Consider the following 22,646-nt stretch of genomic DNA (forward strand, 5'->3'; position numbering starts at 1 on the left):
AGGTATCGACTTGGTTAATTAAGATGTTCTCTAGCCGAAGATCTAAATGTATCACGCCCATCTTGTGTGTATGTACAATCGCGTCGGCTATTTGCTCGCAGATTCCAAAACGTTGCGAAGGGCTCAATTCTGCGTTGTGAGTGTCGATCAGATGAGCGGAGCTGGCCCGTTGTTGATCCTATCCAAAGCCACAAGGGAGCAGATGTGCTGACTGCCGCCAATGCCATACTTAAGCCTGGGAACTTTTTCCACGAAGGGCCAGAATTGTGACACCACAGCCCATCCTCCGAGATCGTCGGTTCCGGCACGACCCTCAAACTAAGGGAAACATTTGGATACTGCTAAAGCGTCCACGCCGTCCTTGGTCGTTTGGAAAGGCTCCAACGTGTGCGAGATCGCAAAAACTTGGGAGTCTTGTTTCGAAGACATTTCAGGTCCTCCCAGGCGTCACGCATGATCTCCCGTCCGGCATAGCATTAGAGACAGCGATGCATCGAATCGGACTATTGAGAAATTCCCTTGGTGGACGAGTGAAGTGGTCCAATGGAGGGAGGATGTCGGTAATCGTAGTAAAGTCAAGCCTAGACTTAGATCAAGCAAGTGGAAAGGGATTTTACAATTAGTCTCTTCTTATTTGCCGGTGTGCTGCTCAAAGTACTTGTGCTGGTGGATTATGCCCCGTTTTATATCACGTCGAGCTCTAATAATACAGATCTCATTCTCGAATTGTCCTCCGCGAAGGTTTCACCCTTATCTCTCTCACTTTCTAGCTTCTTAGTGGTTTTTCCGCTCGTCCTGCCAAGCCTGCGTTTCCGCTTGTTTGGCACCAACTGCGCTAGAGGAGGTCGAAGCGGTTGGAGCAATGAAGCACGCTCAAAGTCGATCAGCACGACCCCATTCGTCTCGGGATTGAACAACATGTTCGCCCATCGCACATCCTGGTGAACCACCCCCACGTGGTGTATAGCCTGCAGGGCCCGAAGAGCCTTATCTGGGAGGGATTTCTGCCCGTCGTTCACCCCCTGCGGAATACTAAGCCCACCCCAAGATAGAAATGTCATATGCACAACATAGACTCGATGGTCGTAATAATAAATCTTGTTCATGGATCGGAGGTCAATGGCGCCCAGGAACACGGGCACATACATACCTTGGACTGGCCTAAGCCGCTGATAGATGGCGGCCTCGTGCTCGAGGTCCTTGACAAAAGCCTGGATGGTGCCCTTGCTAACAAAGGTGTAGCCATAAGCAAGGAGGGTTACCTTAAAAAGTACACTCCTCGCACCACCATCGCCTAGTGGTGTGATCCCGTCGTCAAGAGACTGCTCTAGCTGCTCCTGGAGGAGGCGAATCCACGTTGCATGATCCACAGGATGACGCTCACAGTCGCTACCATCACCCTTGCGGTGAAGTATCACGTTCGGGCAACGCATATCCAGAAACAGCCCTTGGACCAGCCCCGAAAGGCATCTTTGTGAACAGTATCGCTGCTCCTGCACACCACTCTCCCACCGATACGCCAGACGCTGGCTACGCCGAGCCCCTCCTGTATTTCTCTCGGCAGGAGTGGGAGTATCCGGTGGTTTTGGTGCTGCTTCTTCATCATCGTCGGATGATCCTGACGAATCCTTTCTTGGCTGTTCCTTAGACACTCCATCAGTGGATCGGCGTCTCCTTCGACGGAGAAGGTGCGGTGAGCGATCGACCTTTTCGTAGGTTGTAGGTACATAGCAAGACGAATTTTCTGGCGATGCCGATCGTTCATTTTCTGGAACAGAACGTAGTGTCGTTTCGAAATCCTCAGCCCACTTCTGAAGGCCATTCATCGCTCTCCGGCGCTCCTCCTGCCCGTGCTGCCGACGTTCTCCAGATACCCCGAGCGCTATCAGTGTGAACGCTAAGTATTGACCAACAGCTGAACAGATGTTGGCATTGTTCGGATGAGCCAAAACCTCTGGACCAGGTTCCGCCAGATGATAGTACACGGTTTGGGGTTCGGCCCAATCGACTTTGAGAAACACAATCGTCTCGCCCGTAGTGAGCAGGCCATACTCGAGGCCGCTTTGCATCATGTAATGGTATGTCTGCGTGATGGCCGATGCCACCAACCGCTCAGCGTGGTACTGAAAGCGCGCGTCAGGATCTGCAGAGGTCGGTATTAACTTTCGGTTTACCACTTCCTCGTAGATGCTCATGGCCCGCAGCCCTACACGCAGGTGCGGAGCGGTCAGCTTGTGAGGCGGCTTGTACTCGCAAACATAGACCATGGTGCGTAGTGCCGACGTGGAGCTGTCGTCTCGGTAAACACAGATCTGGTCTGGCCGTAGCTGGTGGAGATCGCGTCGGTGGTTTGGCGTCTGCGGTCGTGATGCTGGAGTTTCCCTTGCCACAACCTCCTCAGCGATATCACTAATAGCGTGAGGGTGGTTCTCGAAAATGATGCCATCCCCAATTTGATAGACGCTGCCGACCTCTTCCACCTTGAGTTGTTCTAGGATGGCCCTGACCGGATCCTCCACGCTATTGTGTAGGAAATATTCGAGGGTCTTCTCGTCCGCGATCGGCCGCCGCGAAACCCTGTTCCCCAGGCCGGCCAGGAAGTTCCGGTTCTCGAAATAACGGCTCTCGGTAGGGAAGGTATCGTAGAGTGTGCCGAAGACGATTCTTTGCTGCTCGAGGAAGTCAGGCCACGGCCTCAGATTTTCCGGGCACCACTTATCGCGTGGATTGGTTATGGCACCCCTCGATGTCAGCTTCGGGTCTGGTTCGATGGCGAATTTAGAGAAGACGGAGGTATGGCAAGCGGCGATGTATTCGTCTAATGTTGTTCGTCGTGTCTGCTCTTCTGAGATATCGGCTCGTTGCTGCTCCCTCTCGGCGTGTTGTCGCTCCTCTTGTAGTTCTCTCTCTGCTTCTTCGGCGCGTTGCTGCTGCCTCTCGGCACGTCGCTGTTCCCTCTCGGCGCGCTGTCGCTCCTCCTGTCGTTCTCTCTCTGCTTCTTCGGCGCGTTGCTGCTGCCTCTCGGCACGTCGCTGTTCCCTCTCGGCGCGCTGTCGCTCCTCCTGTCGTTCTCTCTCTGCTTCTTCGGCGCGTCTTACGGCCTCTCGCAGTAAGTATTCCAGCTCGTTTACATTTCTTTGTCCAGCCATGGTGCGTGAATTGATGTCGTAGTGAACGATGAGTTATTGACTTCTACTTGTGCTGATATTTTGAGTGCGAGCCTAATTAAAATGGGTCCACTGAGCGTTGCGAGGGGTGACGACTATTAGTAATCCATCCTGCTAAGCAATGTGCAGTTACAAGTCTACAGCGCTCTAGTACATTCAGTCTGTGGATTCAGCACACTCCCCTCTAGCCCTCTTCATCCTGTAAGACAGGTATGCGAGGACAGCGTACATAGGCTCGCTTGAGAAGAAGCACATTTTCTTCGGTCCCCTACTGTGCATGTTGCTACATAGCCAGCAGAGAGGCCAAACTTAGTAGCAATACCCCATAAGGTTGCCGCTGAACTGGATGGACTGTTGGGGAAAACGAGGTTTTCATGCACATACTGACTATTTCTGGGCTGTTCAAAAGGGAACTACTTATTGCCTCGATTGGCCGAGATGGGCGTATTCACCCAAGAGCTGACTCCCGCAAGGGAAACACAGGCAGTGGCCTGTGTCGAAGCTTGCAAGGTAAAACAAACCTATTTAATGTTCATCTCTGCGCGACTTACTACGAAGTACATTTAGGCACCGAATTGTAGAGTCAATTTACTATAAAGAGCACCGTAACGTAATCAAGGTGACGTTTCTTATTACCATTAATAGCCAATATCGTTAATAAATGGACCCAGCTACGATTAAGAAGAACTGCCTGGCTATTTCTCATCATCCTGGTTGTGATGGTGGTGGTTCCACGAGGCATGAGTTTATTTTGAATGATTCGTTCATCACTTAAACAGCACCATGGGCATCCGGGTTGCGTGCCACGGTTCTTATATTTCAGGACCCCTCTGGTTGTGAATTATTGAAATCCAGGCCTGTACTATCTAAGTTAGGGCTGCGGGGTAGCTGACAGCCAGGTTGCTATAGTACGGTTTGGCAATGTGAGCTAGAGAGGAGTCACTTGTTTCTGCTAAGCTACACAGGCCGGGCTTTGTACATAAAAAGTTGGAAGGCACCCATCCTTTTCGGATGCTTAACTCGTCTGCGACAAATCGATCGCACTCGTTAACTGCAGCAGCTTCTTCTAGACGGATTGAAATCATTCCATGCTAGTCTCATAGCGCAAGATGACCATAGCCATGTCCCTAATGGCCATCCACTGTACTACGTCGAACATGGTCGGGGCTATGGCACCTTTGAAAGAGGCCAGTAATTAGGTCCAGTTGACGACGTAACTAACATTCCAGGTCGTACGGAGTACAAGACCAAGTTTTGAGGTGCAGCCTATTTAGAGTGGATCCACTGAGCGTTGCGAGGTGACCATAATGGCAGCCTATGCAGGAAGTGAAGAGCAATGGCGCGTGCAAAATTTGCGCAGCTTATTCATTTTCATTGCCGTTGGCAACCGGTAAAGTACAGTAAAATCCAGGTTCAGCGTCCGCCTCTCTGATGTCAAAAATAAGAACCCGAAGTACTGTGGGGCGCCTGCGCTGTGCGTAAGCGATGTGGGAGAAGTACCGGTCATCGCCAAGCAAGATTCTCGTAGGGCTGCATATTTGGTGCTGACATGTACCGCTACCGCTGAGCTCTGTACTCCGTCTGCCTTGGAGCCAACAGTGGATCAGTGTATTACACCTTGGACAGAAAGGCAGCTTTGAGCTGACTGGTCGTACTGTGTGTGCAATTGGACATACAATCGGATCTTCCCAAACCCCCAAGTGTCAAGACCCGTAAAAGGACTCGTGCAAATCTGAGGCATACATATATAGGGTGCACTCTGTTCACTCTTGCATCTGTTTCTAGCTACGATCTTGAATGTTTAGCACCATTTGCTAAATAATCAGGCAACTTCGCGGCTTTTGGGATGTAAACACTTGAAGTAAAGGAATTCCAAGTCACGTGATGTGAGTCATATCCTTTGTTGCGCGTCACCCCACTCATGGATTGTGTTTCTCGTCCGCCCCGAGTCTTCACTGGCCTCCTACGTTTCGCCACCTCCTGGTCGTAACAAGCTACGGTCTAGAATAATTCTAGCATAGCCATGGAAGACACGAACTTTGAGATCCCCTCTTTTCACTTTGAGGATGCTGGTCTTGATTTTAGCACTCCCGTTGTCAGCCCGAGCGGGAGTCTTACTCGCTTTGGCGGGCCGTGGAGGGGTGGACAAACGACCCCCGAGCCTGGTGCAAGTGCGCCTGACTCGATTCCTTTGCTTTACACCATTACGTGGAAGCTACAGCTACGGAAAGGAAGAATCACTAAACTTACTGAAGATACTATAGAGGATATCGAACTTGCGCCCGGTGCGTACTGGAACGAAGTCCTACAGTCCGAACTCGCGATCCTTGTGCAAAGCAAATTACCCGAGCCTCGATACCAACCTGACGAGACGTCGATTACCGTATCCAACTCCAAACGCGGCGAGCGACCATTCCAGAAGCGCTTTAATAAACTGTTAATCGATTGGACGGTTATAGAAAGCAAGCTAAGGTTCTGGAGAAACGAGGGCAACAATCTAAAAGTTGCCATCTCGTTTATCTATAAAGAGGCTCAGGCGGCAAAAGACGGCAAGACAGGACGTGGAGCTACTAAGAAACACACTGCTGCGTTAAACAACCTAGTTGCGCAGCAGGAAGCATCTGGTCATCGTCCCGTCTGGCGGGACGTTTACCAGCTTATGGAATGTGTTAGCGCCGCCTGCACGAATCGAGGGTTCTCTTGCTGGCGTAACAACGAGAAGCATTACAAACTTGACAGTGATATCATGGACCGGCTTGTCGATTTTGCCAAGGAAGGAAATAAGCTGGACACGCATGCCGATGTGCCGCAAAGGATTCGTGACGTGATCTGCACACGTACGGAGGAAGCAGAGGCGCGTAGACTGCGGAAAAGGAAGGCCTCTGATTCGTTGCCCGTCACTGTGCGCGTGCTCTGTCACGGGCACCGTGATGGTGCCTTAGCAGAGTGTTCCGGGGAAGGTCAGTCGGTAGAACTTGATATCACGGTGCCAAAGGACCAGGCCCCAGTTCAGTATAGCCATTGGCTTAGTGCAAGAGTCGACAATCAGAGATGGCGGGATGCATACACGCTAGCTGGCAAGGTTGCTGTGGATAAGGGTTACGATCTTCGTTGGTTGTTTACCCACCAGAAACTCGGCAGGGATATGCTGATCGAGAATGGAGTCTTGGAGGGCATTGCCGCCACGTTTGTAAGTGAGATTTTAGACTGGACAAGAGATTCCTGATAGATCGAGCTACAGTAGTGTGCCTTCTATTCTAATTCATGTAATGTTTCTTCTCGAGGTTGCTCAACATAAAGACCGGCATTCCGAAAATGACCCTCTGCACTGCTCTGTTGACTACCCACGGATTTGGCACATGACTTTACATAGCTTTCAAAGTCCCTCTGAATGAGGCTGCTATTGCCTTTGCGCTGTGACTTAATGCATGCCTTGACCTGCCCAAAGAACTCCTCAATAGGGTTGGTTCGTGGAGTGTATGGCGCGATGAAGTCCGTCTTCACACCGGCGTCGCGGCACATCTGCTGGACTTTTTCGGAATAATGAAACCCAACATTATCCATGATGAGCACCGTCTCAGGCTGCGGCCACTTACCACAGTGACAGAGTAACTGGTCGATGAAGTCTTCAAACGTGGTCTTGTCTACTGACCCGTAGAAGAAGCGGGACAGCTTCAGGCCGTTCTGTGTGTATGCAGCAAGCATTGACAGTCTATTGTCGCGTTGGAATCTGGCCTTCTGTACGGGCGTGATTCCTTTCGGAGCCCACCCCTTCCGCCGGAACATGCCAGGCTTGTCGAAGCCAGACTCATCAATAAACACTAAATGATACGATCGGCATCCCAGCATCTTGAGTCTGTACTGGTAGAAGTGTCGTAGCTCGGGTTTCTGTTGCTGGGCCACGCGGCGCATCACCTTAAGAGTCATTGTACGCTTATCCAAAGCTCGAGAAAGACTTGTCGCAGATACTTCTACATCAAACTCTCTACTAATAAAATCGATCATCTCACGTCGGTCCATATCAGGCTCTTTCGCAAGCTGATGGCAAAGTGCTATCTCCATAGTGGGAGTGATCTTGGGGTCGGGACCAGGACGGGTGGAAGGTACTGTCGTCGTTCCGTATCGTGCGTGCGTCAATCGTGCTCGGCGGACGGCGCGTTCGCTGCAAGGGATATCTTTGACAATTTCGTCATTATCCGATCCTCGAGTAATCATGGAGAGCATCTTCTCGTGCTGAGATTTCGACAGTCGGGGGGCCATATTGATGGTCTTGTTCGGGAGTTTGTTAGGAATCGAAATGTGAAGGGTTGCAGGTTGGAAATAGCGAGACAAGAGCGCCGCAGATAGGCCATTAGTCGAAGTCATGGTGCCTATGGAGCTTTGGTTTCCTCTCGGTTAGTGGCAGCAGGTCTAGCTTTTAGTGGACAACCAACTAGACCACGGGGCCCCATCTGCTAAAATAATGAACAGGGTGCCTGGACAGGGACAGTGCTCTTCACTACTTGGGTTGTCTGGTCGGGCTAAACTCTGTTCTGACGACGTACTCCATATTGAATAACGAAATGTCGAAAGAGAAATTCTCATCCAGCTTGATACCTGTCAGTAGCCAAACTGACTGTTTGACTCGATCACCACGCCCTGTATCCCCTCCTTCGAAGTCGGTCGCAGCACCTACCAGGCCATAATGCTGATTGGACGGAGACGCTCGCAAAGTCGCGCGGGGTTGTCCATCGCCGTCATGTCAGCCGCATCAGGCTGGCGCCTACAGCATCTGGGCCATCTCGAGACTCGACACACCCGACGACTTCACTACCCTAACGGAGACGCCAGAAGCATTGAAAGAATCAACCATTATACCTCTAGACCGACGTTGTACCAGCATAAACCCAATGGATTCGAGCAACATTCCTAGTCCGCCTCTGAGGATCCTTTCGCTCGGTACGTCTCCGGTGTTCGTATATGATGCACTTTCTAACAGTTCAAGATGGCGGCGGCATCCGGGGAAATCCAGCCTCCTGATCCTGGAGAACATTATGGAGCGCATTCGTGAATTGAAAGGCCTCGACCGAGTCCCTAGGCCATGCGAATACTTCGACCTAATCGGCGGCACGAGCACAGGCGGGTATGCTTCCCCTTTGCCCCATCCGCCTCACCTATTAATAACCCGACCAGGATCATTGCGATCATGCTTGGGAGACTAGGAATGACGATCGACGAATGCATACGAGCGTACGGGAATGTCGGCCGGGCCGCCTTCACCCCGAAACGGACACTCCTACCGATTGCCCCGCCGAAAGGTGCCTTCTCTGCTACAGCCCTCGAGGGTGCGATTAAACAGGTCGTTCGAGAACACTGTACGGAACCGACGTGTGTAACACAGCGAAGTCAAGGTCGGCCCACCGCCAACACCTGCCCCCATGACGATCTACGGTTGCGTGACGCAACATGTACAAAGACGTACGCTATTATATTATACTAGGAGGTGGCACTCCAGCAGGCAATGCTAACCTCCCGCAGTGTCGTTCTAGCGATCACGAAGGCGAACGTTGATACGGGCCCCACCCTCTTCACGACATACGACTCGTCTACGACTTTCCAAGACTGTACGATCTGGCAAGTTGCCCGTGCGACCTCGGCCGCGACGACGTTCTTCAAATCTATCGAACTTGGCCGAGACAAGGTCGAATTCATCGACGCCGGTTTCGGGTATAACAACCCATGCGAGGTTCTTGTCGGCGAGGCCAAGAAGCAGTTTCCCGACCGCAGCCAGTTACAAATCTTAAGTATCGGCACAGGGCTTGGGGATGTCCTCGACATCCATGACTCCCGACTGTCCATCCTGAAGGCGCTGCAAAGGATGGCGTCAAGTTCGACAGCAGTGGCAAACAGACTTGGCGACCAATATAGCGATGGAGGACAGTACCACAGATTCAACGTTGAGCGCGGATTGGTCGATGTTGCGTTATCCGATTGGCAACAGACGAGCAAAATATCGGCCCATACATATAACTACCTGCGGGAGAAAGAGCGGGAAATCCGGAGATTCGTACACACCCTTATCGGACCAGAGAACGTATCAAAGCAAACTTCTAGTTCTCCCCGTAAGTGGCTCTATCTCCATCTACTAAAAACAAACCATATTATTTTTGTCTAAGTTAATATTTCTACAGCACGCGTCATTTCCCTCCCATCTATTCGGAATAAGAACTTTACCGGTCGAGTCGCTATACTAGAAGAGCTCCAAGATAAGCTGTTCTTGCTTCGAGCCTGCCAGAAGCTTGCTATAGTCGGGCTCGGCGGTGTCGGGAAAACTCAACTCGCTTTACAGTTTGCGCATTGGGTGCGTGAGAAGTATCCTGACTATTCCATTTGCTGGTTGCCGGTCTTGAGCGTCGAGGGTTTCAATCAGGCCTACCTCGATATAGGGAAGAAGTTCGGCATTCATATCGATAGGGAGAAGGAGAATCCGAACGATACGATACGAAAGCATCTCAGCTCAGAAGAAGCAGGGAAATGGCTTCTGATAGTCGATAATGTGGATGACGCAGGGATGGTTCTCGACGCAGCCGGCGTACACGACTGCCTACCGGAGAGTGAGACTGGCCTTATGATCTTTACGACGCGGTCAACGAAGGTCGGTCTCGCAGTAGCGGGAACCGATCTGATTGAGCTCCACGAGATGAACGAAGCAGAAGCAAGGGATCTATTGGAGAAATCTCTTTTTCGAAAACAACCCAAGGACGAAGGGACAGTGGCCGAGTTTCTGCGTGAACTCGCCTATCTACCTCTGGCCATCACCCAAGCTGCTGCATACTTGAACCGAAACCAACTATCTATCAAGAGGTACCTCGAATTAGTACGTGGTACTGAGCAGGACCTAGTCGATCTAATGAGTAAAGAGTTTAGAGATCATACGCGGTATCGAGGGGCGCAGAACGCAGTGGCGACCACCTGGCTAGTATCTTTCGACCAGATACAGGCTTCCAACAGGACCGCAGCTGCACTGCTATCATTCATTTCGTGCGTCGAGCCGAAATCCATCCCACGCTCGCTCCTTTCAATATCATCTTCAGAGGTCGAAATAACCGAGGCGATCGGCACGTTGTTAGGATATGCATTCCTAGTCGATCGTGGGGATGGTGAGGTGTACGACATGCATAGTCTTATTCACTTAGCCACCAGAATCTGGCTTCAGAAAGATAAGCGCACCGAAGAGACGATACTAAGCGCACTTCAGCATCTCAACGCAATCTTTCCCTCGAGCGATTATACAAACCACCTAACGTGGCAAGCTTACTTGCCACACACCGCCAGGCTACTTGACATAAGTGCTATTTACCAGTTCGAAATCAGAGTGGATCTTCTGTATCAAGCTGGACTTTGTCTCTACACTGACAGACGGTTCAAAGAAGCTATCGAACATCTCCAAGAGGCCTATGTACGGCGGAGAGAAAGTCTACCTGAAATAGACAGCGACCGACTTGCATCAGAACACGCGCTCGCAAGCGCCTACCTCGACGACAGGCGGATACCCAACGCGATCGAGATGTTCGAGCACGTGGTTGAGGTGCGGAAAACAACGCTGGGCGAGAAGGATCACTCTCGACTCAATTCAGAACACGAGCTCGCAAGAGCCTACTCTAACGCCAGGCGGATCCCCGAGGCGATCAAGATACTGGAGCACGTGGTCGAGGTGCGGAAAACGACGCTAGACGAGAAGGATCACTCTCGACTCGCGTCAGAACACGAGCTCGCAAGGGTCTACTTTAACGCCAGACGGATTCCCGAGGCGATCGCGATATTAGAGCACGTTGTCGAGGTACGGAAAACGACGCTGGACGAGAAGGATCACTCTCGACTCAATTCAGAACACGAGCTCGCAAGAGCCTACTCTAGCGCCAGGCGGATCCCCGAGGCGATCAAAATACTGGAGCACGTGGTCCAAGTACGGAATATGACGCTGAACGAGAAGGATTACGAGCGACTCACGTCAGAACACAGCCTCGCAAGCACGTACCTCTCCGTCGGGCGGATTCCCGAGGCGATCGCGATACTGGAGCATGTGGTCGAGGTGTTAAAAGCGACGCTGGACGGAAAAGATCACTCTCGACTCGCGTCAGAGCATAACCTCGCCAGCGCCTACCTTAGCAATAGGCGGATCCCCGAGGCGGTTGAAATCCTGGAGCATGTGGTCGAGGTGCGAAAGACGATACTAGGCGAGAAAGATCACGATCGACTCGCGTCTGAACACGAACTTGCAAGCGCATACCTTAAAAACAAACGGATCCCCGAGGCGATCGCGATATTGGAGCACGTTGTCGAGGTGCGGAAGACGACACTGGACGAGGAGGATCGTGATCGGCTCGATTCGGAACACGAGCTCGCAAGGGTCTACTTTAACGCCAGACGGATCCCCGAGGCGATCGCGATATTGGAGCACGTTGTCGAGGTGCGGAAGGCGACACTGGACGAGGAGGATCGTGATCGGCTCGATTCGGAACACGAGCTCGCAAGGGTCTACTTTAACGCCAGACGGATCCCCGAGGCGATCGCGATATTGGAGCACGTTGTCGAGGTGCGGAAGACGACACTGGACGAGGAGGATCGTGATCGGCTCGATTCGGAACACGAGCTCGCAAGGGTCTACTCTAGCGTCAGGCGGATCCCCGAGGCGATCGAGATACTCGAGCATGTGGTCGAGGTGCGGAAGATGACACTAGGCGAGAAGGATCACGATCGACTCGCGTCTGAACATGAGCTCTCAAATGCTTACCTCGAAGCCGGCTATCAGATCCGAGACGCGGTCGAGGTCTCGGAGCATGTCAAGGCCGTCCATAGGGACCAATTGGTGGAAGATGATACAGACTACGAAAGTCTTGCTGATACTGTCTTCGATTCGGCACCGTCAATTGGAACGTCAGACTCTTCTGTTCAAACAGATGGATTTCGAGTCGCTATTACCCTAGTGACTAATGCTCTCCTCGATGATAGCGAACTACAAGACCTATTGACAACTGCTCATCGAAAAGCCCAGCGTCTAAAATTCAATAGGAAAGTGTCGAAGCTCCTGATTGAATTTGGAAAATCACTCCAAGACGAAAGGAAGGAAGTTTCCCAAAGTCGATTACCGAAGTTCGTAATACGACATGCAGTTGAAATATCTACGGGGCTACGGAATAGTCTAGCCAACAATGTCCCCAGGACCCTCAATCTCCAGGACCTCGGTCTCAACCCAAGTCAGGGGCAGCGCATGGAAAAGTGGGTGATTGACCAATTATCTTTCAGTCGCGCTACATTCAAAGGCGCCAGACACGTTGAACCCCCAGATGATACTTCACATACTGAGCCGTCCCCTGCTGGGCTGATCGATGAAACAACCCACAATTCGCCTGTCCAGAACCAAGATGACGATAATAGTGACACTTTGAGCGACGAATCAAACGTAGATATCCCGGCAGACGAGAGTATTCCGGCGGACGAGGGTTTTCGAGGAACTGATTTCCAGGCTCAAATTAAAGCCTCTAAGGATTTGATGCTTGCCTCAGACGCTACTTCGCAATTGCGTCGAAGCCTTAGGCAATGGCTGTATCCAGAGAATCAAGCCAAGAATAACATAGCCCCGATGATGGCAACCAGCACGACGTCCGTCAAGCACAGCAACCATGATGACAGGCTTTCTATCAATGTCACCCACCCTAACGAGGATCTAGCGCAACGATGCTACGAAAACGACAACTTCGTAGAAGTGCAGTCGCGGCTCGGTGCCGACGTCGAGGAGAGCCGCCCCTTGTTGGGTGTCGACATTGGGGAGAGTCGCGCGTTTCTCAGTAGCGATATTCACGAAAACCAAGTACGACCTCGGTTTTCTAACATCGCGAAAAGGCGAAGGTTTCCGGTTCTGTCTGCAAAAACCCGGGAATTAAGACTAAAGGTTTCTCAGTACATGCTTCCAAGCATGCCAATGTTCTTCGATAGTATTTTTGAATCATTCCCTCGATTTTTGGAATCATCAATTCGGCCCGGCACAACACGCATAAGATGGAAATGTGTAGGTTATTCATCTGTATGTTATCCCACAACCTGCCCTCAATTTCTAATACCGTTCACAGGATTGTGGGAAGTGGCTATCAGACGACATAGTCGAGCTTGAGCCTGGAGCTGCGGAGGGACTTGAACATGATCTCGAACAGCTGAGAAGCAATGTTCCTTCAGGGGATGATGGTCAAGATCAAACCACTTCCCCTAAGCCGCTCCGATCTATACTCAATTTATGCTCTTCGACAGGAGTATGGATTTGGAATCATGTCACCCACCTCTTCGGGAACAAGCAAGGCTTCACGAATATAGATTCCATGCTGCGCAGCGCTCGTCCACCGATGAGTGGTACACATACAATACCTCGAAACAACGAGACAACATTGCAAACTGTGGATACAGGAAGTTCGGATGCACCACTTCTACTACTGTGTGTCGGCCACAGAGCGTCAGCGGTACAATTGCATCATATATCCCTTAAGGACATCAATCATGACAGCAATCTCTTTGATCTTCTCCGCGACAGGTACGGAAGGCTTCACGGAGTCAGATCGTGGTTTACTTTGCGAGGCTTCAAAACAATGCATCTAGCAAAGGTATATTGATTTATACTCTCCTTTCTCTCTCGCTCATCCCTTTGGCTGCCTTTGGGTCTCCCTGTACTTAGCATTCGGACTAATAATGAAACACATAGTTTGAAGTGGATGATAACGGCATATCTTCTATATACCACCACGATGACTGCAGCCGGACAAAATGTGGTTGCCTCCCTCCAGAGGAAATGGTCGGCCCAGATCAAGCCTACCAATGCGAGCCAGCACCTAAGCAGCCACCACGAAGCCTCCCAGCCTTATCATCTGTCCACTTGAGTCACTATTTTCGTCAGAAGCACGCTTTCAAGAAACTGCAGACAAAAGTGTTCCGTCAGGTTCCAAAGCGAGTATCTGGAGAGTTTGAATTGACTTCACCCGATGTCCTAACCGAATATGGCTGGGGTATTTATATAGAGGAGGGTTGGCACTGGCTAACTATTAAGTTGCTTGTTGTTTTAGTGTTCATCGTAGGAAGTCTGCTCTTTGGGGTTACTTGGGCGGTCACTAAAGGGGACATCCAGAGTGGCTTCTCGATCACATCGGCTTGGATAGCAGTGGGAGCTATGCTGCTCGCCTACATGGCGCTGCGCGATGACTGAGGTTTACATCACCCTACGAAAGAGACGGTTTGGTGTTTGAACTGGCCACGAAGAGATTATGTAGTAACGCAGGGTGACTTAGATGAATCAGTCAGGATGTGGTTGGATCAGACGAGGCGAGTCAGCCGAAACAACGGCCTGGATGGCGACATCACGACCATGACTCGTCGTGGTGATTAGACGTGCAACGAGAACTGGTGTATATAGACAGACCAATGGCACCTAGATAGCCTCTTGGGTCCTTGATCAATAGGTAGCTCTAATCTACATGCTGCTACACCCCTCTGTGGTCACGACATATTAATTACATCAGAACCTAATAGAGCATACCATCTCCCAAACCAAGACTTATGGCATCATGTTTATGTACTTGACATTGCGAAGGCTTTTTATTACGAGATTTTATGTTGTGGCTCCAGGCCACCAGTCACCTGTGGCTGCCTGTTTCCCCATGGTAGATTAGCTAGCAAGCCAGAGTGGTTGTAGATAGAGCATGACAACATCATCATTGCATCTCCAGCCTTTTGGTCCCAACACACCACGGACCCAGGTCAATGGTGTCCTCAATGAGTTTCGCAAAGACATATGTGAGCATTCGGTCAGCGTGGTAGGGACTGAGATGGAGGGGGTTCAAAGCCTTGGTTTCAGCATCTATCTACCGGGCCTTTCTCATGTCATATATACAGGTCCTTGGTGCCTGAGCGCATACCAATTCATCCCTTCTGAACACGTGCTTACTATATGGGACGCACAAAACCTTGATGTGCCCTCCATTTCAAACTGGACAATGCTATAGTGTGCTGCCACATCAGATTGGTCGCTCATAACATATCTATTCGCACACTGGTTGCTAACAAGACACTCCTTCATATAACTGATCAATTGTACTATATGCGAAACGCGATACCAGAAGGAATAGGAGTCTGAGAGTAATGTTTTGGAACAAGATATAGTATGGGCGTCCAATTATAGCCGTTATTAGAGCCTTAAGTAATTTCGTTACTTGCCTGGTGGTAGCGGTACATGTAAGCGCCAGAAATGCATCGCTCGAGCGCTTTTGTGGGGCGCTGACGGGTACCTATAACTCACTAGGATACACGGTGCAGGAAGCCCCACAGTACTTTAAACGGATATTCTTCATATATCCATTGCGGACGCTGAACCTGGATTTTACTGTACGACAGAAGAATAAAAATAAGATTATAGGTTCATGCTACATCTTCAAGTCTACGTATCGCTCTCTTCTGGATTCACCCGTCCTGAATTACCTGGGGTCGGCTGTGGCCCACTTCTGTTCGGTATATTTTCTGGCCCGTAAATCAGCGGGGTTGGATACTGCTTGCCCTACGGCCGGCGCAATTAGCTAGGGCCACCTTCATATGCATCATGAGTGCCTACAATTTGACTGCGCTGTGGTGGCCAGCTTGGATTATCGGAAGAGGAATACTCAATCCACCGGGAGTTCATATACATGGCCATGTACATTTCAGCTCCACAGAGTTCATGGAATTCGTCCAGTTTTCTGATTATTGTAAGTCGCCGCCTACGGAGCCTTGCCATGTCCTGTTTGTGTTCTCTTTGCGCGCGCGTCGTCGTCGCTTTAGTAACTCGAATACATGAGTGAGTCTTGGGGTTCATGTTACTATAAGTTGAATGTTGATAATTACAGCAATGCCTTCTTGACAACCGTGTAGTATGTGAGTGGACAGGCGCTGATGAACTGCTTTCAGAGGCCTTGGAGAGAGCTATATACATGCCTCTGTGCGGCAGCAGTTCTGACGGACACTGTAACTATGCAGGATTGCTGCTATCACGTTTCAGGTTACGGTTTCTGGAAATCAGACATTACTAAATCTAGAAACTGGTATATTGTTCCTGGTTCTAAACAATCTACCCTACTTTAACCCAGCCATGTCTGCTCCTTCCATGCAGTCCCCGTGATCATCTCTCATTCCATGTAACTCTAAATTCGAGCGGGCAACTGCGGTAAATGTATTCGATGACGGCTTGGATCGTGAGCTGTGTATTCTCAGATAGCAATGTACCCTGACTTACTAGATGACCGACCTTAGCCTTGAGTTGCTGGAGCTCAGCGTTCGCCACTCGCAACTTTTCCTCTGATTCTGCTAGTCTTACTTGAGTGTCGAGGAGATCGGAGGAGGTAATCTCAGAAGCCACCTTCCATGCCGCACAGCAAACATTGGACTGGCTCAAGAGATATTTGGTGGTATTGTGGAACTCAATCTCATGACTGAGCATCATTGAAAGGACGGCATCACTGTTCGACTCCATGATGTCGGGACTTGTCAAGATAAGGTTGGAATAATTTACAAGATTTCAAGAAGCTATATATCTAAGCTATGCCTTCCGGGCGGCTGAGGTTGTACATGATTGGGTGATCAAAGAAGTAACCGTCTGCACTGCAGTAATGGTTGTGTACAGTGTACTAAGCGCTGAAGCGGCTGGAAGCATTGGTCCCGTGGAAGTGACTTTTGGACCCTCGGGAGATTTGATCGTTGTTTCTGGCGGCACTCGACTCGATGATTGGGTGGTCACGGTACTGAGCGTTGTCATAGACGCGCCGGGCTGGTTCCAAGAGGTGGAGTGAGCGTCTAGGGTGTTAGTTGCCTGGATTTGTGTGTCCAAGAAGGTTGTCGTCAGTGATTGGCGGGTCGAGACTACGGTTTCGACGAAAGTACTGGACCCGGAGATGGATGTGACTAGTGATGTAAGGCGCGATGACACCTCCTGGATGCAGCCGATCTTTCCTTCCTGGTCAGAAGTGATCAACTCAGGACTGTTGGTGCCGTTGGTGATGACTGCCTTCGTGCAGGTGGGGGGCGGGTTGCCCAGCGCACTTCCTGTATCTCGATTAGTGCTACCCTCCCCACAAAGTGTTGGTTTGGAAATGTCACCAAAATAGGTACGCATCCCCATTCGGTGCTTCGGTCGGCACGCCAAATGCTGCTACCTGTGTGCCCATACAGGGAAGCCGGCCGAACGAGAAAACGACGGGGGAGAAAGTTGTCATCAGTAAAGACGAGTCTGGCCTCACACGGCTTGCCGAGAACGTTGTTGATTCTGGGATCTGGTTAGCTCCAGACCATGCCGTTCTACATGACACCTACGAGACTTGCACCGGTGAACCCGCCACCAGTTGCATGGGCGGTTGTTCCAAGCATGCCCTTGGCGTGCTAATATTGGTGAAGCTCATGGCGGAAAGCGGCAAGAAGGTCTTCATGATGATAAGCGCGCGTGTCTAAGGAAAGGCCTCAGTGGTCAGACGCCAGCGTTTCTTGCTGTATATATCTAGTAGCTCCCAAATCCCGGAATCTATTTTGGGAAAACGAGCGGTCGTTTTCCAGAACGACACAGCTAGTTTACAGTAACCTGAAAATACACTTTCAAAGAGCCATAAGAAGCGCGCAAAAGACAGGCACCGAAAATACCCTGGAAGCCCCAACCAGATCGAATTCCAATTCACAGAACAAATCATGTTTTCAGACACGGAGTACAACATGACATTTGGAGAGGACGTTCTCAATACGCAGGAGATATTGGCGGGTCCCACTTCGTCAGAACTGGTGGCCCCGGCTCTTGAGTGCAGCAATTGTAAGATGTAAGTCTACTTTTTCGATGAGCATGCTCCTTACTCAACACTTCTAGCCTGTTCCGACACATCATGCAGAAACTCGAGCATCTAGAGGCCGAGTTGGGGAAAAACAACCACCTTGAGCGGCGGTTCGACCGTGTCGATCAGGAGCTATCTCGGAACAATAGATTAGAACGGATCGAGCGGGATCTGGTGAGAGTCGGGGACTCGACAGTTGCTTTAGCGAATGATCTACGGAACTTTTCCGTGGACGTTCATTCACGACTGAAAGATGGTGCCCACCAAGCATGTTAACAGGGTTGGGGCCCCTCATGTACCTCGTAAATGTAAGATAGCAATCAATTGAATCGATCCCTTGTGGATTGTTCGTCTAGCGCGATGCAGACTTGCAGTAATCTTCCATCACGTGGTGTGGTTTGGGTTACATCGTTCATCGCGGCGACGCCACAAAACAGCCCTCCAAGCAATCATGTGCATAGACCGTGCTAGCTACACTCCGCGGGGTTTGTCAAGGGTGTGTGCATAGCACTTGGGGGTTCTTCGAACCTGTCGCCTGGTTTCCGACAACGAGATCCTAGCCTACGGAACCCGGTATGTGACCCGCTTGGATCGGTCATATAACGGGGGTCTTTTGCTCGTAGAGGTGGAGCATTCTGTCAACATGGCGCCAAGACACGAAAAGGCTCTTCCCCCTACCCCAGACATGCCGGCAGCTGAGCAAGCAGCCGATGCGATGGACTCGGACAAAACTTACAGCCCCGAGACATACATATCATTACTTGAAGAGGAAAATGAGCAGCTTAGGCTCCGGAACCAGGAGCTCGTTCGCCAGCTGAGATCCCTGCAGTATAGGCTTGCTGATGAAACAGAGACCAGGAAGGATGTCAGTGAGAAGGCTGGGCAGTACAAAGCCGGCCTGGAAAAACGTGATGTACTGGTGGGTGACATCGCAAACGCGATCATACGCGAATTCGAACGGTATAAGGATGCCATTTCGGCTAGATCAGAAGAGCAAATTCGTGTATATTACAGAAGCAGTTTTGACCACAACTCGCCCGTGTGAGCATGGGGTAGCGAATGGATAGTTAGGTATGGAAGAGACCGCATAAGCGCGCGCTTCTCCATTTCAACATTTGCCCTATAAGTATGATGATCAAGATCAAATGATTGACAAGTCTGCGCATCCAAGCTATTGTACACCCTTTATCAAGCACAAGAGCACAGTGAGATTGTCATCATGTCCATTATCTGCCAAGTCATCCGCGATGAAGACGTACCCGTCCATGGTATGACTGTCATTCTTCATTGCGCCGATGCTGCGCTCCGTCCTTTTGAGGCCTCGACAGACATAGAGGGGAACGTCTTCCAGTGGCATCCAGCAGGAAGCACGCCGGTGAACGGTACTGGTGTTGTGGAACCCACCAGCGACACACGATGGCGTATGATCTTCGCCACGCACCCGTACATGGGGGCCGAGACTACGTTCCGAGAAATACCCGTCGAGTTCTACGTCACGTCCAGGGAGCATTATCGCATTATCCTCCTGCTCTCAGACGATAGTTACGGCGTTATTCAAGAGAGGAAGCCTATTGAAGCCCCTGAGGCTTTCGTTGATGGACTGCTCTCCCTCTCTCCCCGCCATGCCGAGGATGCACTGGATGCATACGCAGCTACGCAACAGGATGATTCTGAGCCTTGGAAGAAGGAGCCGTCACCCTACAGTCTCTACGAGGAAGTCCGCACTCAAGACAGTCATCGAGCCCAACGCCGACCTAAGGCCGCTGTTACAGAAAGACCACGGCGATCACAGAGAATCAAGATCATGGCGGAGAAGGAGGGATAAGCTTGAACTATCAGATGTACACAACTTGTAATATTATATGGTCTAATTAATCCCACCCTAATTATTGTGACTTGGTTCAATAAACGTTCTGCGAGTGCTCCGGGTTTCTCTGCTGGACGGAGAGATTGACCTTGCCGCATAGTCTGTTACATGCTCCCCATATGTAGGCGCTGGTCTCGGTGTCCAGGTCTCTACAGAGAAGGCTGCGGCGGATGAGTCGGTGTTGAAACTAGTTCTCAGAGCCGAGCTGATGGGTGCGTCACTGATCTGGTATGATATGTCTTGGTTACGATGCTGCCGGGCAGAGGCCCCAGCAGCCATCACCAGGGGGTGCCTATCCACTAGAGATCTTGAAGGCAGCTGCCCAGTCAGTTGCGAATTGAAGCTCGCCTCAGATCGAGATCTTGTCCAGCCCCGATCACCGAGTGACGGCGTCTCCAAGTGCGGGCCCAGATAGGACCTGGTATTACTCGTTCGCACACTTGATCTATCTCTGTCTCTTTCTGGCGGACTAAAATAAGATCTTGCGTCATCCTCATCCGCTAAGAGGCCAACATGGCGACTTGTGATCAGGGTGGAGTGTACTGACCCTGGTGGTTGTCCAGTAGAATAACGGTCAGTAGCTTGGCGATCCTGAGTAGCGCACGTTGTTGTTTGCCTGGCTGTCGGATCAGTGATTGTGAGTGATAAAGCCGAACCACAGCAATCGGGAAACTCGCCCAAAAAGGCCTGAAGTATGTCCTGCTGTACGAAAAGCGTTGTGGGGTGCAACGCATTCACGGCACCTTGAAGCTGTGGAATGAACAGGTGATTAACCATGTGCCGTAACGAGTTTATGAAAGGGCGACCGCAGCGTCTGCTCGGATCCTCCTCATTCTGTTCAGAGCTTTCGATCCTTTGCCCTTCCGCACCGTCCTGTAAAGACGAAAGTCTACAAATTTCAGAATCAATCCTTTCTGAAGTAAATCCTTGCATGCGAGCTCTTCGCAGGAGCTTCATCAAATACCGATCCTTCGACCCGGGAAGTCGCGTAGCCTTGTCTTTTCCACGACGATGCGAATCGTCAGAAAGCCAAGGTGAGTATCGCATTGCGGATATGAAAACCTCTTGATATGACCATCTTATATTTGGACTGGCTTGAATCTCACGAAAGTCATCCTCGCTATATTCGACCTGGCATCTGCTGGGACATCGCCAGATCTCATGCATCGCCTCGTAGAGCGACTGGTGTTTTTTCATTCTCGGAAAAATCGCCGATTTGAGTATGTCGGCACCAATGCTGAAGTATTTCATGTTCTCATGGAATGTTTTGATGCTGGGGATAATCACGTCTAGTCCAAGGATGGCAGACAGAATCCTCTCGCGACGGTCCACGTTGTTGATATCAGGAAAGAGATCTCCCGAATGCATTAGGTCTTTAATCACTTCACGATCTTTTCGGCTTGCGGAAGGAGCGCGCAGTTGCAAATGTTTGACCGTCTGCGGATTTGCGGCCAACCGGATCTCTTCATCTTGTAGCGATATCTTGTCCCACACCGTGAAACCACGCTCCAGGAACCGTTCCATCGACTCCCTACCGCGGGTTGCTAAGTGTTTCTCTACATTCCCAAGTTCAAATCCCTCCCTGTGTCCGGGAAAGGCCATGAGACTGTCGAGCTGTTTGATAAGTTCTAGTGATGATAGGTGGCGACGACCCTTGTGTTTTTCCGGTGCCAGCAGGCGTTTCAGAGCCTTCTGCTTGGATCCCGAAAGCCTGTCGGCCCATTCGGTTTCCAATCCCGTGTTACCATGGATCCGATATTGCCGCATCTTCCAGTATATATGTCCATCCGAATAAGGCGTCTCGTAATGATACTGCTCAGCATGCGTGCGAAGAAGGAGCAGAGGATCGCTGCTCTCGGGAATGCAAAATATCTTCACGGTCCACCATGCCTCTGCACCAAAAGTTCTGATAGCTGCCTCAAGACGCTGCCTCCCATGCACACATTCAATCTTTCGGGACGTTCGTATTCGCTGAAAAGGGGGCTGGGTTCGCATCAGGTCTTCAAGCGAGATGGCAGAGGAGGCTAGTACTTCCATTAATTCACTTGGCCATAATTTAACACTTATCTGATTGACGTTAGTCTCAGGCTCGCAGTGACGTTTAAATACTGCTTGCAACTTCTTAACCGCGCCCTCGTCTTTATCACGGCATAAGTTGACGGAGAGGTTGGCAAGCTGAATCTGGCCTGTGCCAATCAGGAACTCCTCCATAATGCTGTTGCATAGAGTGCATTAATCATTATCACGGCGATTCTGGTTATTTAAGTGAATATTGCTGGTCTATCTAGAAAACAGGATCTAGAAACAGAGAATATGCGGCCAGTAACTTGCATTTGGAAGTAAGAAATTATTTTGTTAGGAAAGGAATAATTACTCCCACCCAATTGCACTTATATCAATCTAAATATATATATTTCAATTTGACCAGTCTCGTCAGAATTAGTTTTATTCTTATAAGCATCATCATAGTAGTGGTAGGCAGGGTGAGAGTGCTACTGGTAGGTAGGGTGAGAATGCTACTGGTAGGTATGAATGCTACTGGTAGGCAGGGTGAGAATGCTACTGGTAGGTAGGGTGAGAATGCTACTGGTAGGTAGGGTGAGAATGCTACTGGTAGGTATAAATGCTACTAGTAGGTATAAATGCTACTAGTAGGCAGGGCATGAATACTACTAGTAGGCAGGGCATGAATGCTACTGGTAGGTATGAATGCTACTGGTAGGCAGGGTGAGAGTGCTACTGGTAGGCAGGGTA

At 50.5% G+C, this 22,646-nt stretch overlaps 9 protein-coding genes across 9 annotated transcripts; 5 read left to right on the forward strand and 4 right to left on the reverse strand.

Moving 5' to 3' along the window:
- Positions 1 to 2,136: 2,136 nt before the first annotated feature.
- On the reverse strand, positions 2,137 to 3,149 carry PG998_015156 (uncharacterized protein; the record flags this gene model as incomplete). Its single annotated transcript, XM_066881972.1, has 2 exons — positions 2,137 to 2,143; positions 2,164 to 3,149. 2 exons carry the CDS (start codon positions 3,147 to 3,149, stop codon positions 2,137 to 2,139), a joined length of 993 nt encoding a protein of 330 aa, XP_066722989.1.
- A 2,041-nt stretch (positions 3,150 to 5,190) lies between these two features.
- On the forward strand, positions 5,191 to 6,393 carry PG998_015157 (uncharacterized protein; the record flags this gene model as incomplete). Its single annotated transcript, XM_066881973.1, has 1 exon — positions 5,191 to 6,393. The coding sequence occupies one exon, from the start codon at positions 5,191 to 5,193 to the stop codon at positions 6,391 to 6,393; it is 1,203 nt and encodes a 400-aa protein (XP_066722990.1).
- Positions 6,394 to 6,419: 26 nt separating this feature from the next.
- Positions 6,420 to 7,427, reverse strand: PG998_015158 (uncharacterized protein; the record flags this gene model as incomplete). The annotated part of the gene is made up of 1 exon (XM_066881974.1): positions 6,420 to 7,427. One exon carries the CDS (start codon positions 7,425 to 7,427, stop codon positions 6,420 to 6,422), a length of 1,008 nt encoding a protein of 335 aa, XP_066722991.1.
- Positions 7,428 to 8,200: 773 nt separating this feature from the next.
- PG998_015159 (FabD/lysophospholipase-like protein) lies at positions 8,201 to 14,394 on the forward strand (the record flags this gene model as incomplete). The annotated part of the gene is made up of 6 exons (XM_066881975.1): positions 8,201 to 8,289; positions 8,340 to 8,624; positions 8,685 to 9,268; positions 9,338 to 13,017; positions 13,277 to 13,453; positions 13,897 to 14,394. The coding sequence occupies 6 exons, from the start codon at positions 8,201 to 8,203 to the stop codon at positions 14,392 to 14,394; spliced, it is 5,313 nt and encodes a 1,770-aa protein (XP_066722992.1).
- A 1,941-nt stretch (positions 14,395 to 16,335) lies between these two features.
- PG998_015160 (uncharacterized protein) lies at positions 16,336 to 16,686 on the reverse strand (the record flags this gene model as incomplete). Its single annotated transcript, XM_066881976.1, has 2 exons — positions 16,336 to 16,413; positions 16,450 to 16,686. 2 exons carry the CDS (start codon positions 16,684 to 16,686, stop codon positions 16,336 to 16,338), a joined length of 315 nt encoding a protein of 104 aa, XP_066722993.1.
- A 136-nt stretch (positions 16,687 to 16,822) lies between these two features.
- PG998_015161 (uncharacterized protein) lies at positions 16,823 to 18,301 on the forward strand (the record flags this gene model as incomplete). Its single annotated transcript, XM_066881977.1, has 4 exons — positions 16,823 to 16,998; positions 17,318 to 17,627; positions 17,805 to 18,013; positions 18,061 to 18,301. The coding sequence occupies 4 exons, from the start codon at positions 16,823 to 16,825 to the stop codon at positions 18,299 to 18,301; spliced, it is 936 nt and encodes a 311-aa protein (XP_066722994.1).
- Positions 18,302 to 18,668: 367 nt separating this feature from the next.
- On the forward strand, positions 18,669 to 19,070 carry PG998_015162 (uncharacterized protein; the record flags this gene model as incomplete). Its single annotated transcript, XM_066881978.1, has 1 exon — positions 18,669 to 19,070. One exon carries the CDS (start codon positions 18,669 to 18,671, stop codon positions 19,068 to 19,070), a length of 402 nt encoding a protein of 133 aa, XP_066722995.1.
- Positions 19,071 to 19,244: 174 nt separating this feature from the next.
- Positions 19,245 to 19,850, forward strand: PG998_015163 (uncharacterized protein; the record flags this gene model as incomplete). Its single annotated transcript, XM_066881979.1, has 1 exon — positions 19,245 to 19,850. One exon carries the CDS (start codon positions 19,245 to 19,247, stop codon positions 19,848 to 19,850), a length of 606 nt encoding a protein of 201 aa, XP_066722996.1.
- Positions 19,851 to 19,907: 57 nt separating this feature from the next.
- PG998_015164 (uncharacterized protein) lies at positions 19,908 to 22,103 on the reverse strand (the record flags this gene model as incomplete). The annotated part of the gene is made up of 2 exons (XM_066881980.1): positions 19,908 to 20,310; positions 20,440 to 22,103. 2 exons carry the CDS (start codon positions 22,101 to 22,103, stop codon positions 19,908 to 19,910), a joined length of 2,067 nt encoding a protein of 688 aa, XP_066722997.1.
- Positions 22,104 to 22,646: the final 543 nt, after the last annotated feature.

Source organism: Apiospora kogelbergensis (assembly GCF_038363985.1).
Source record: "Apiospora kogelbergensis strain CBS 113332 chromosome Unknown utg000020l_segment0_segment0, whole genome shotgun sequence".
NCBI lineage: Eukaryota > Fungi > Ascomycota > Sordariomycetes > Amphisphaeriales > Apiosporaceae > Apiospora > Apiospora kogelbergensis.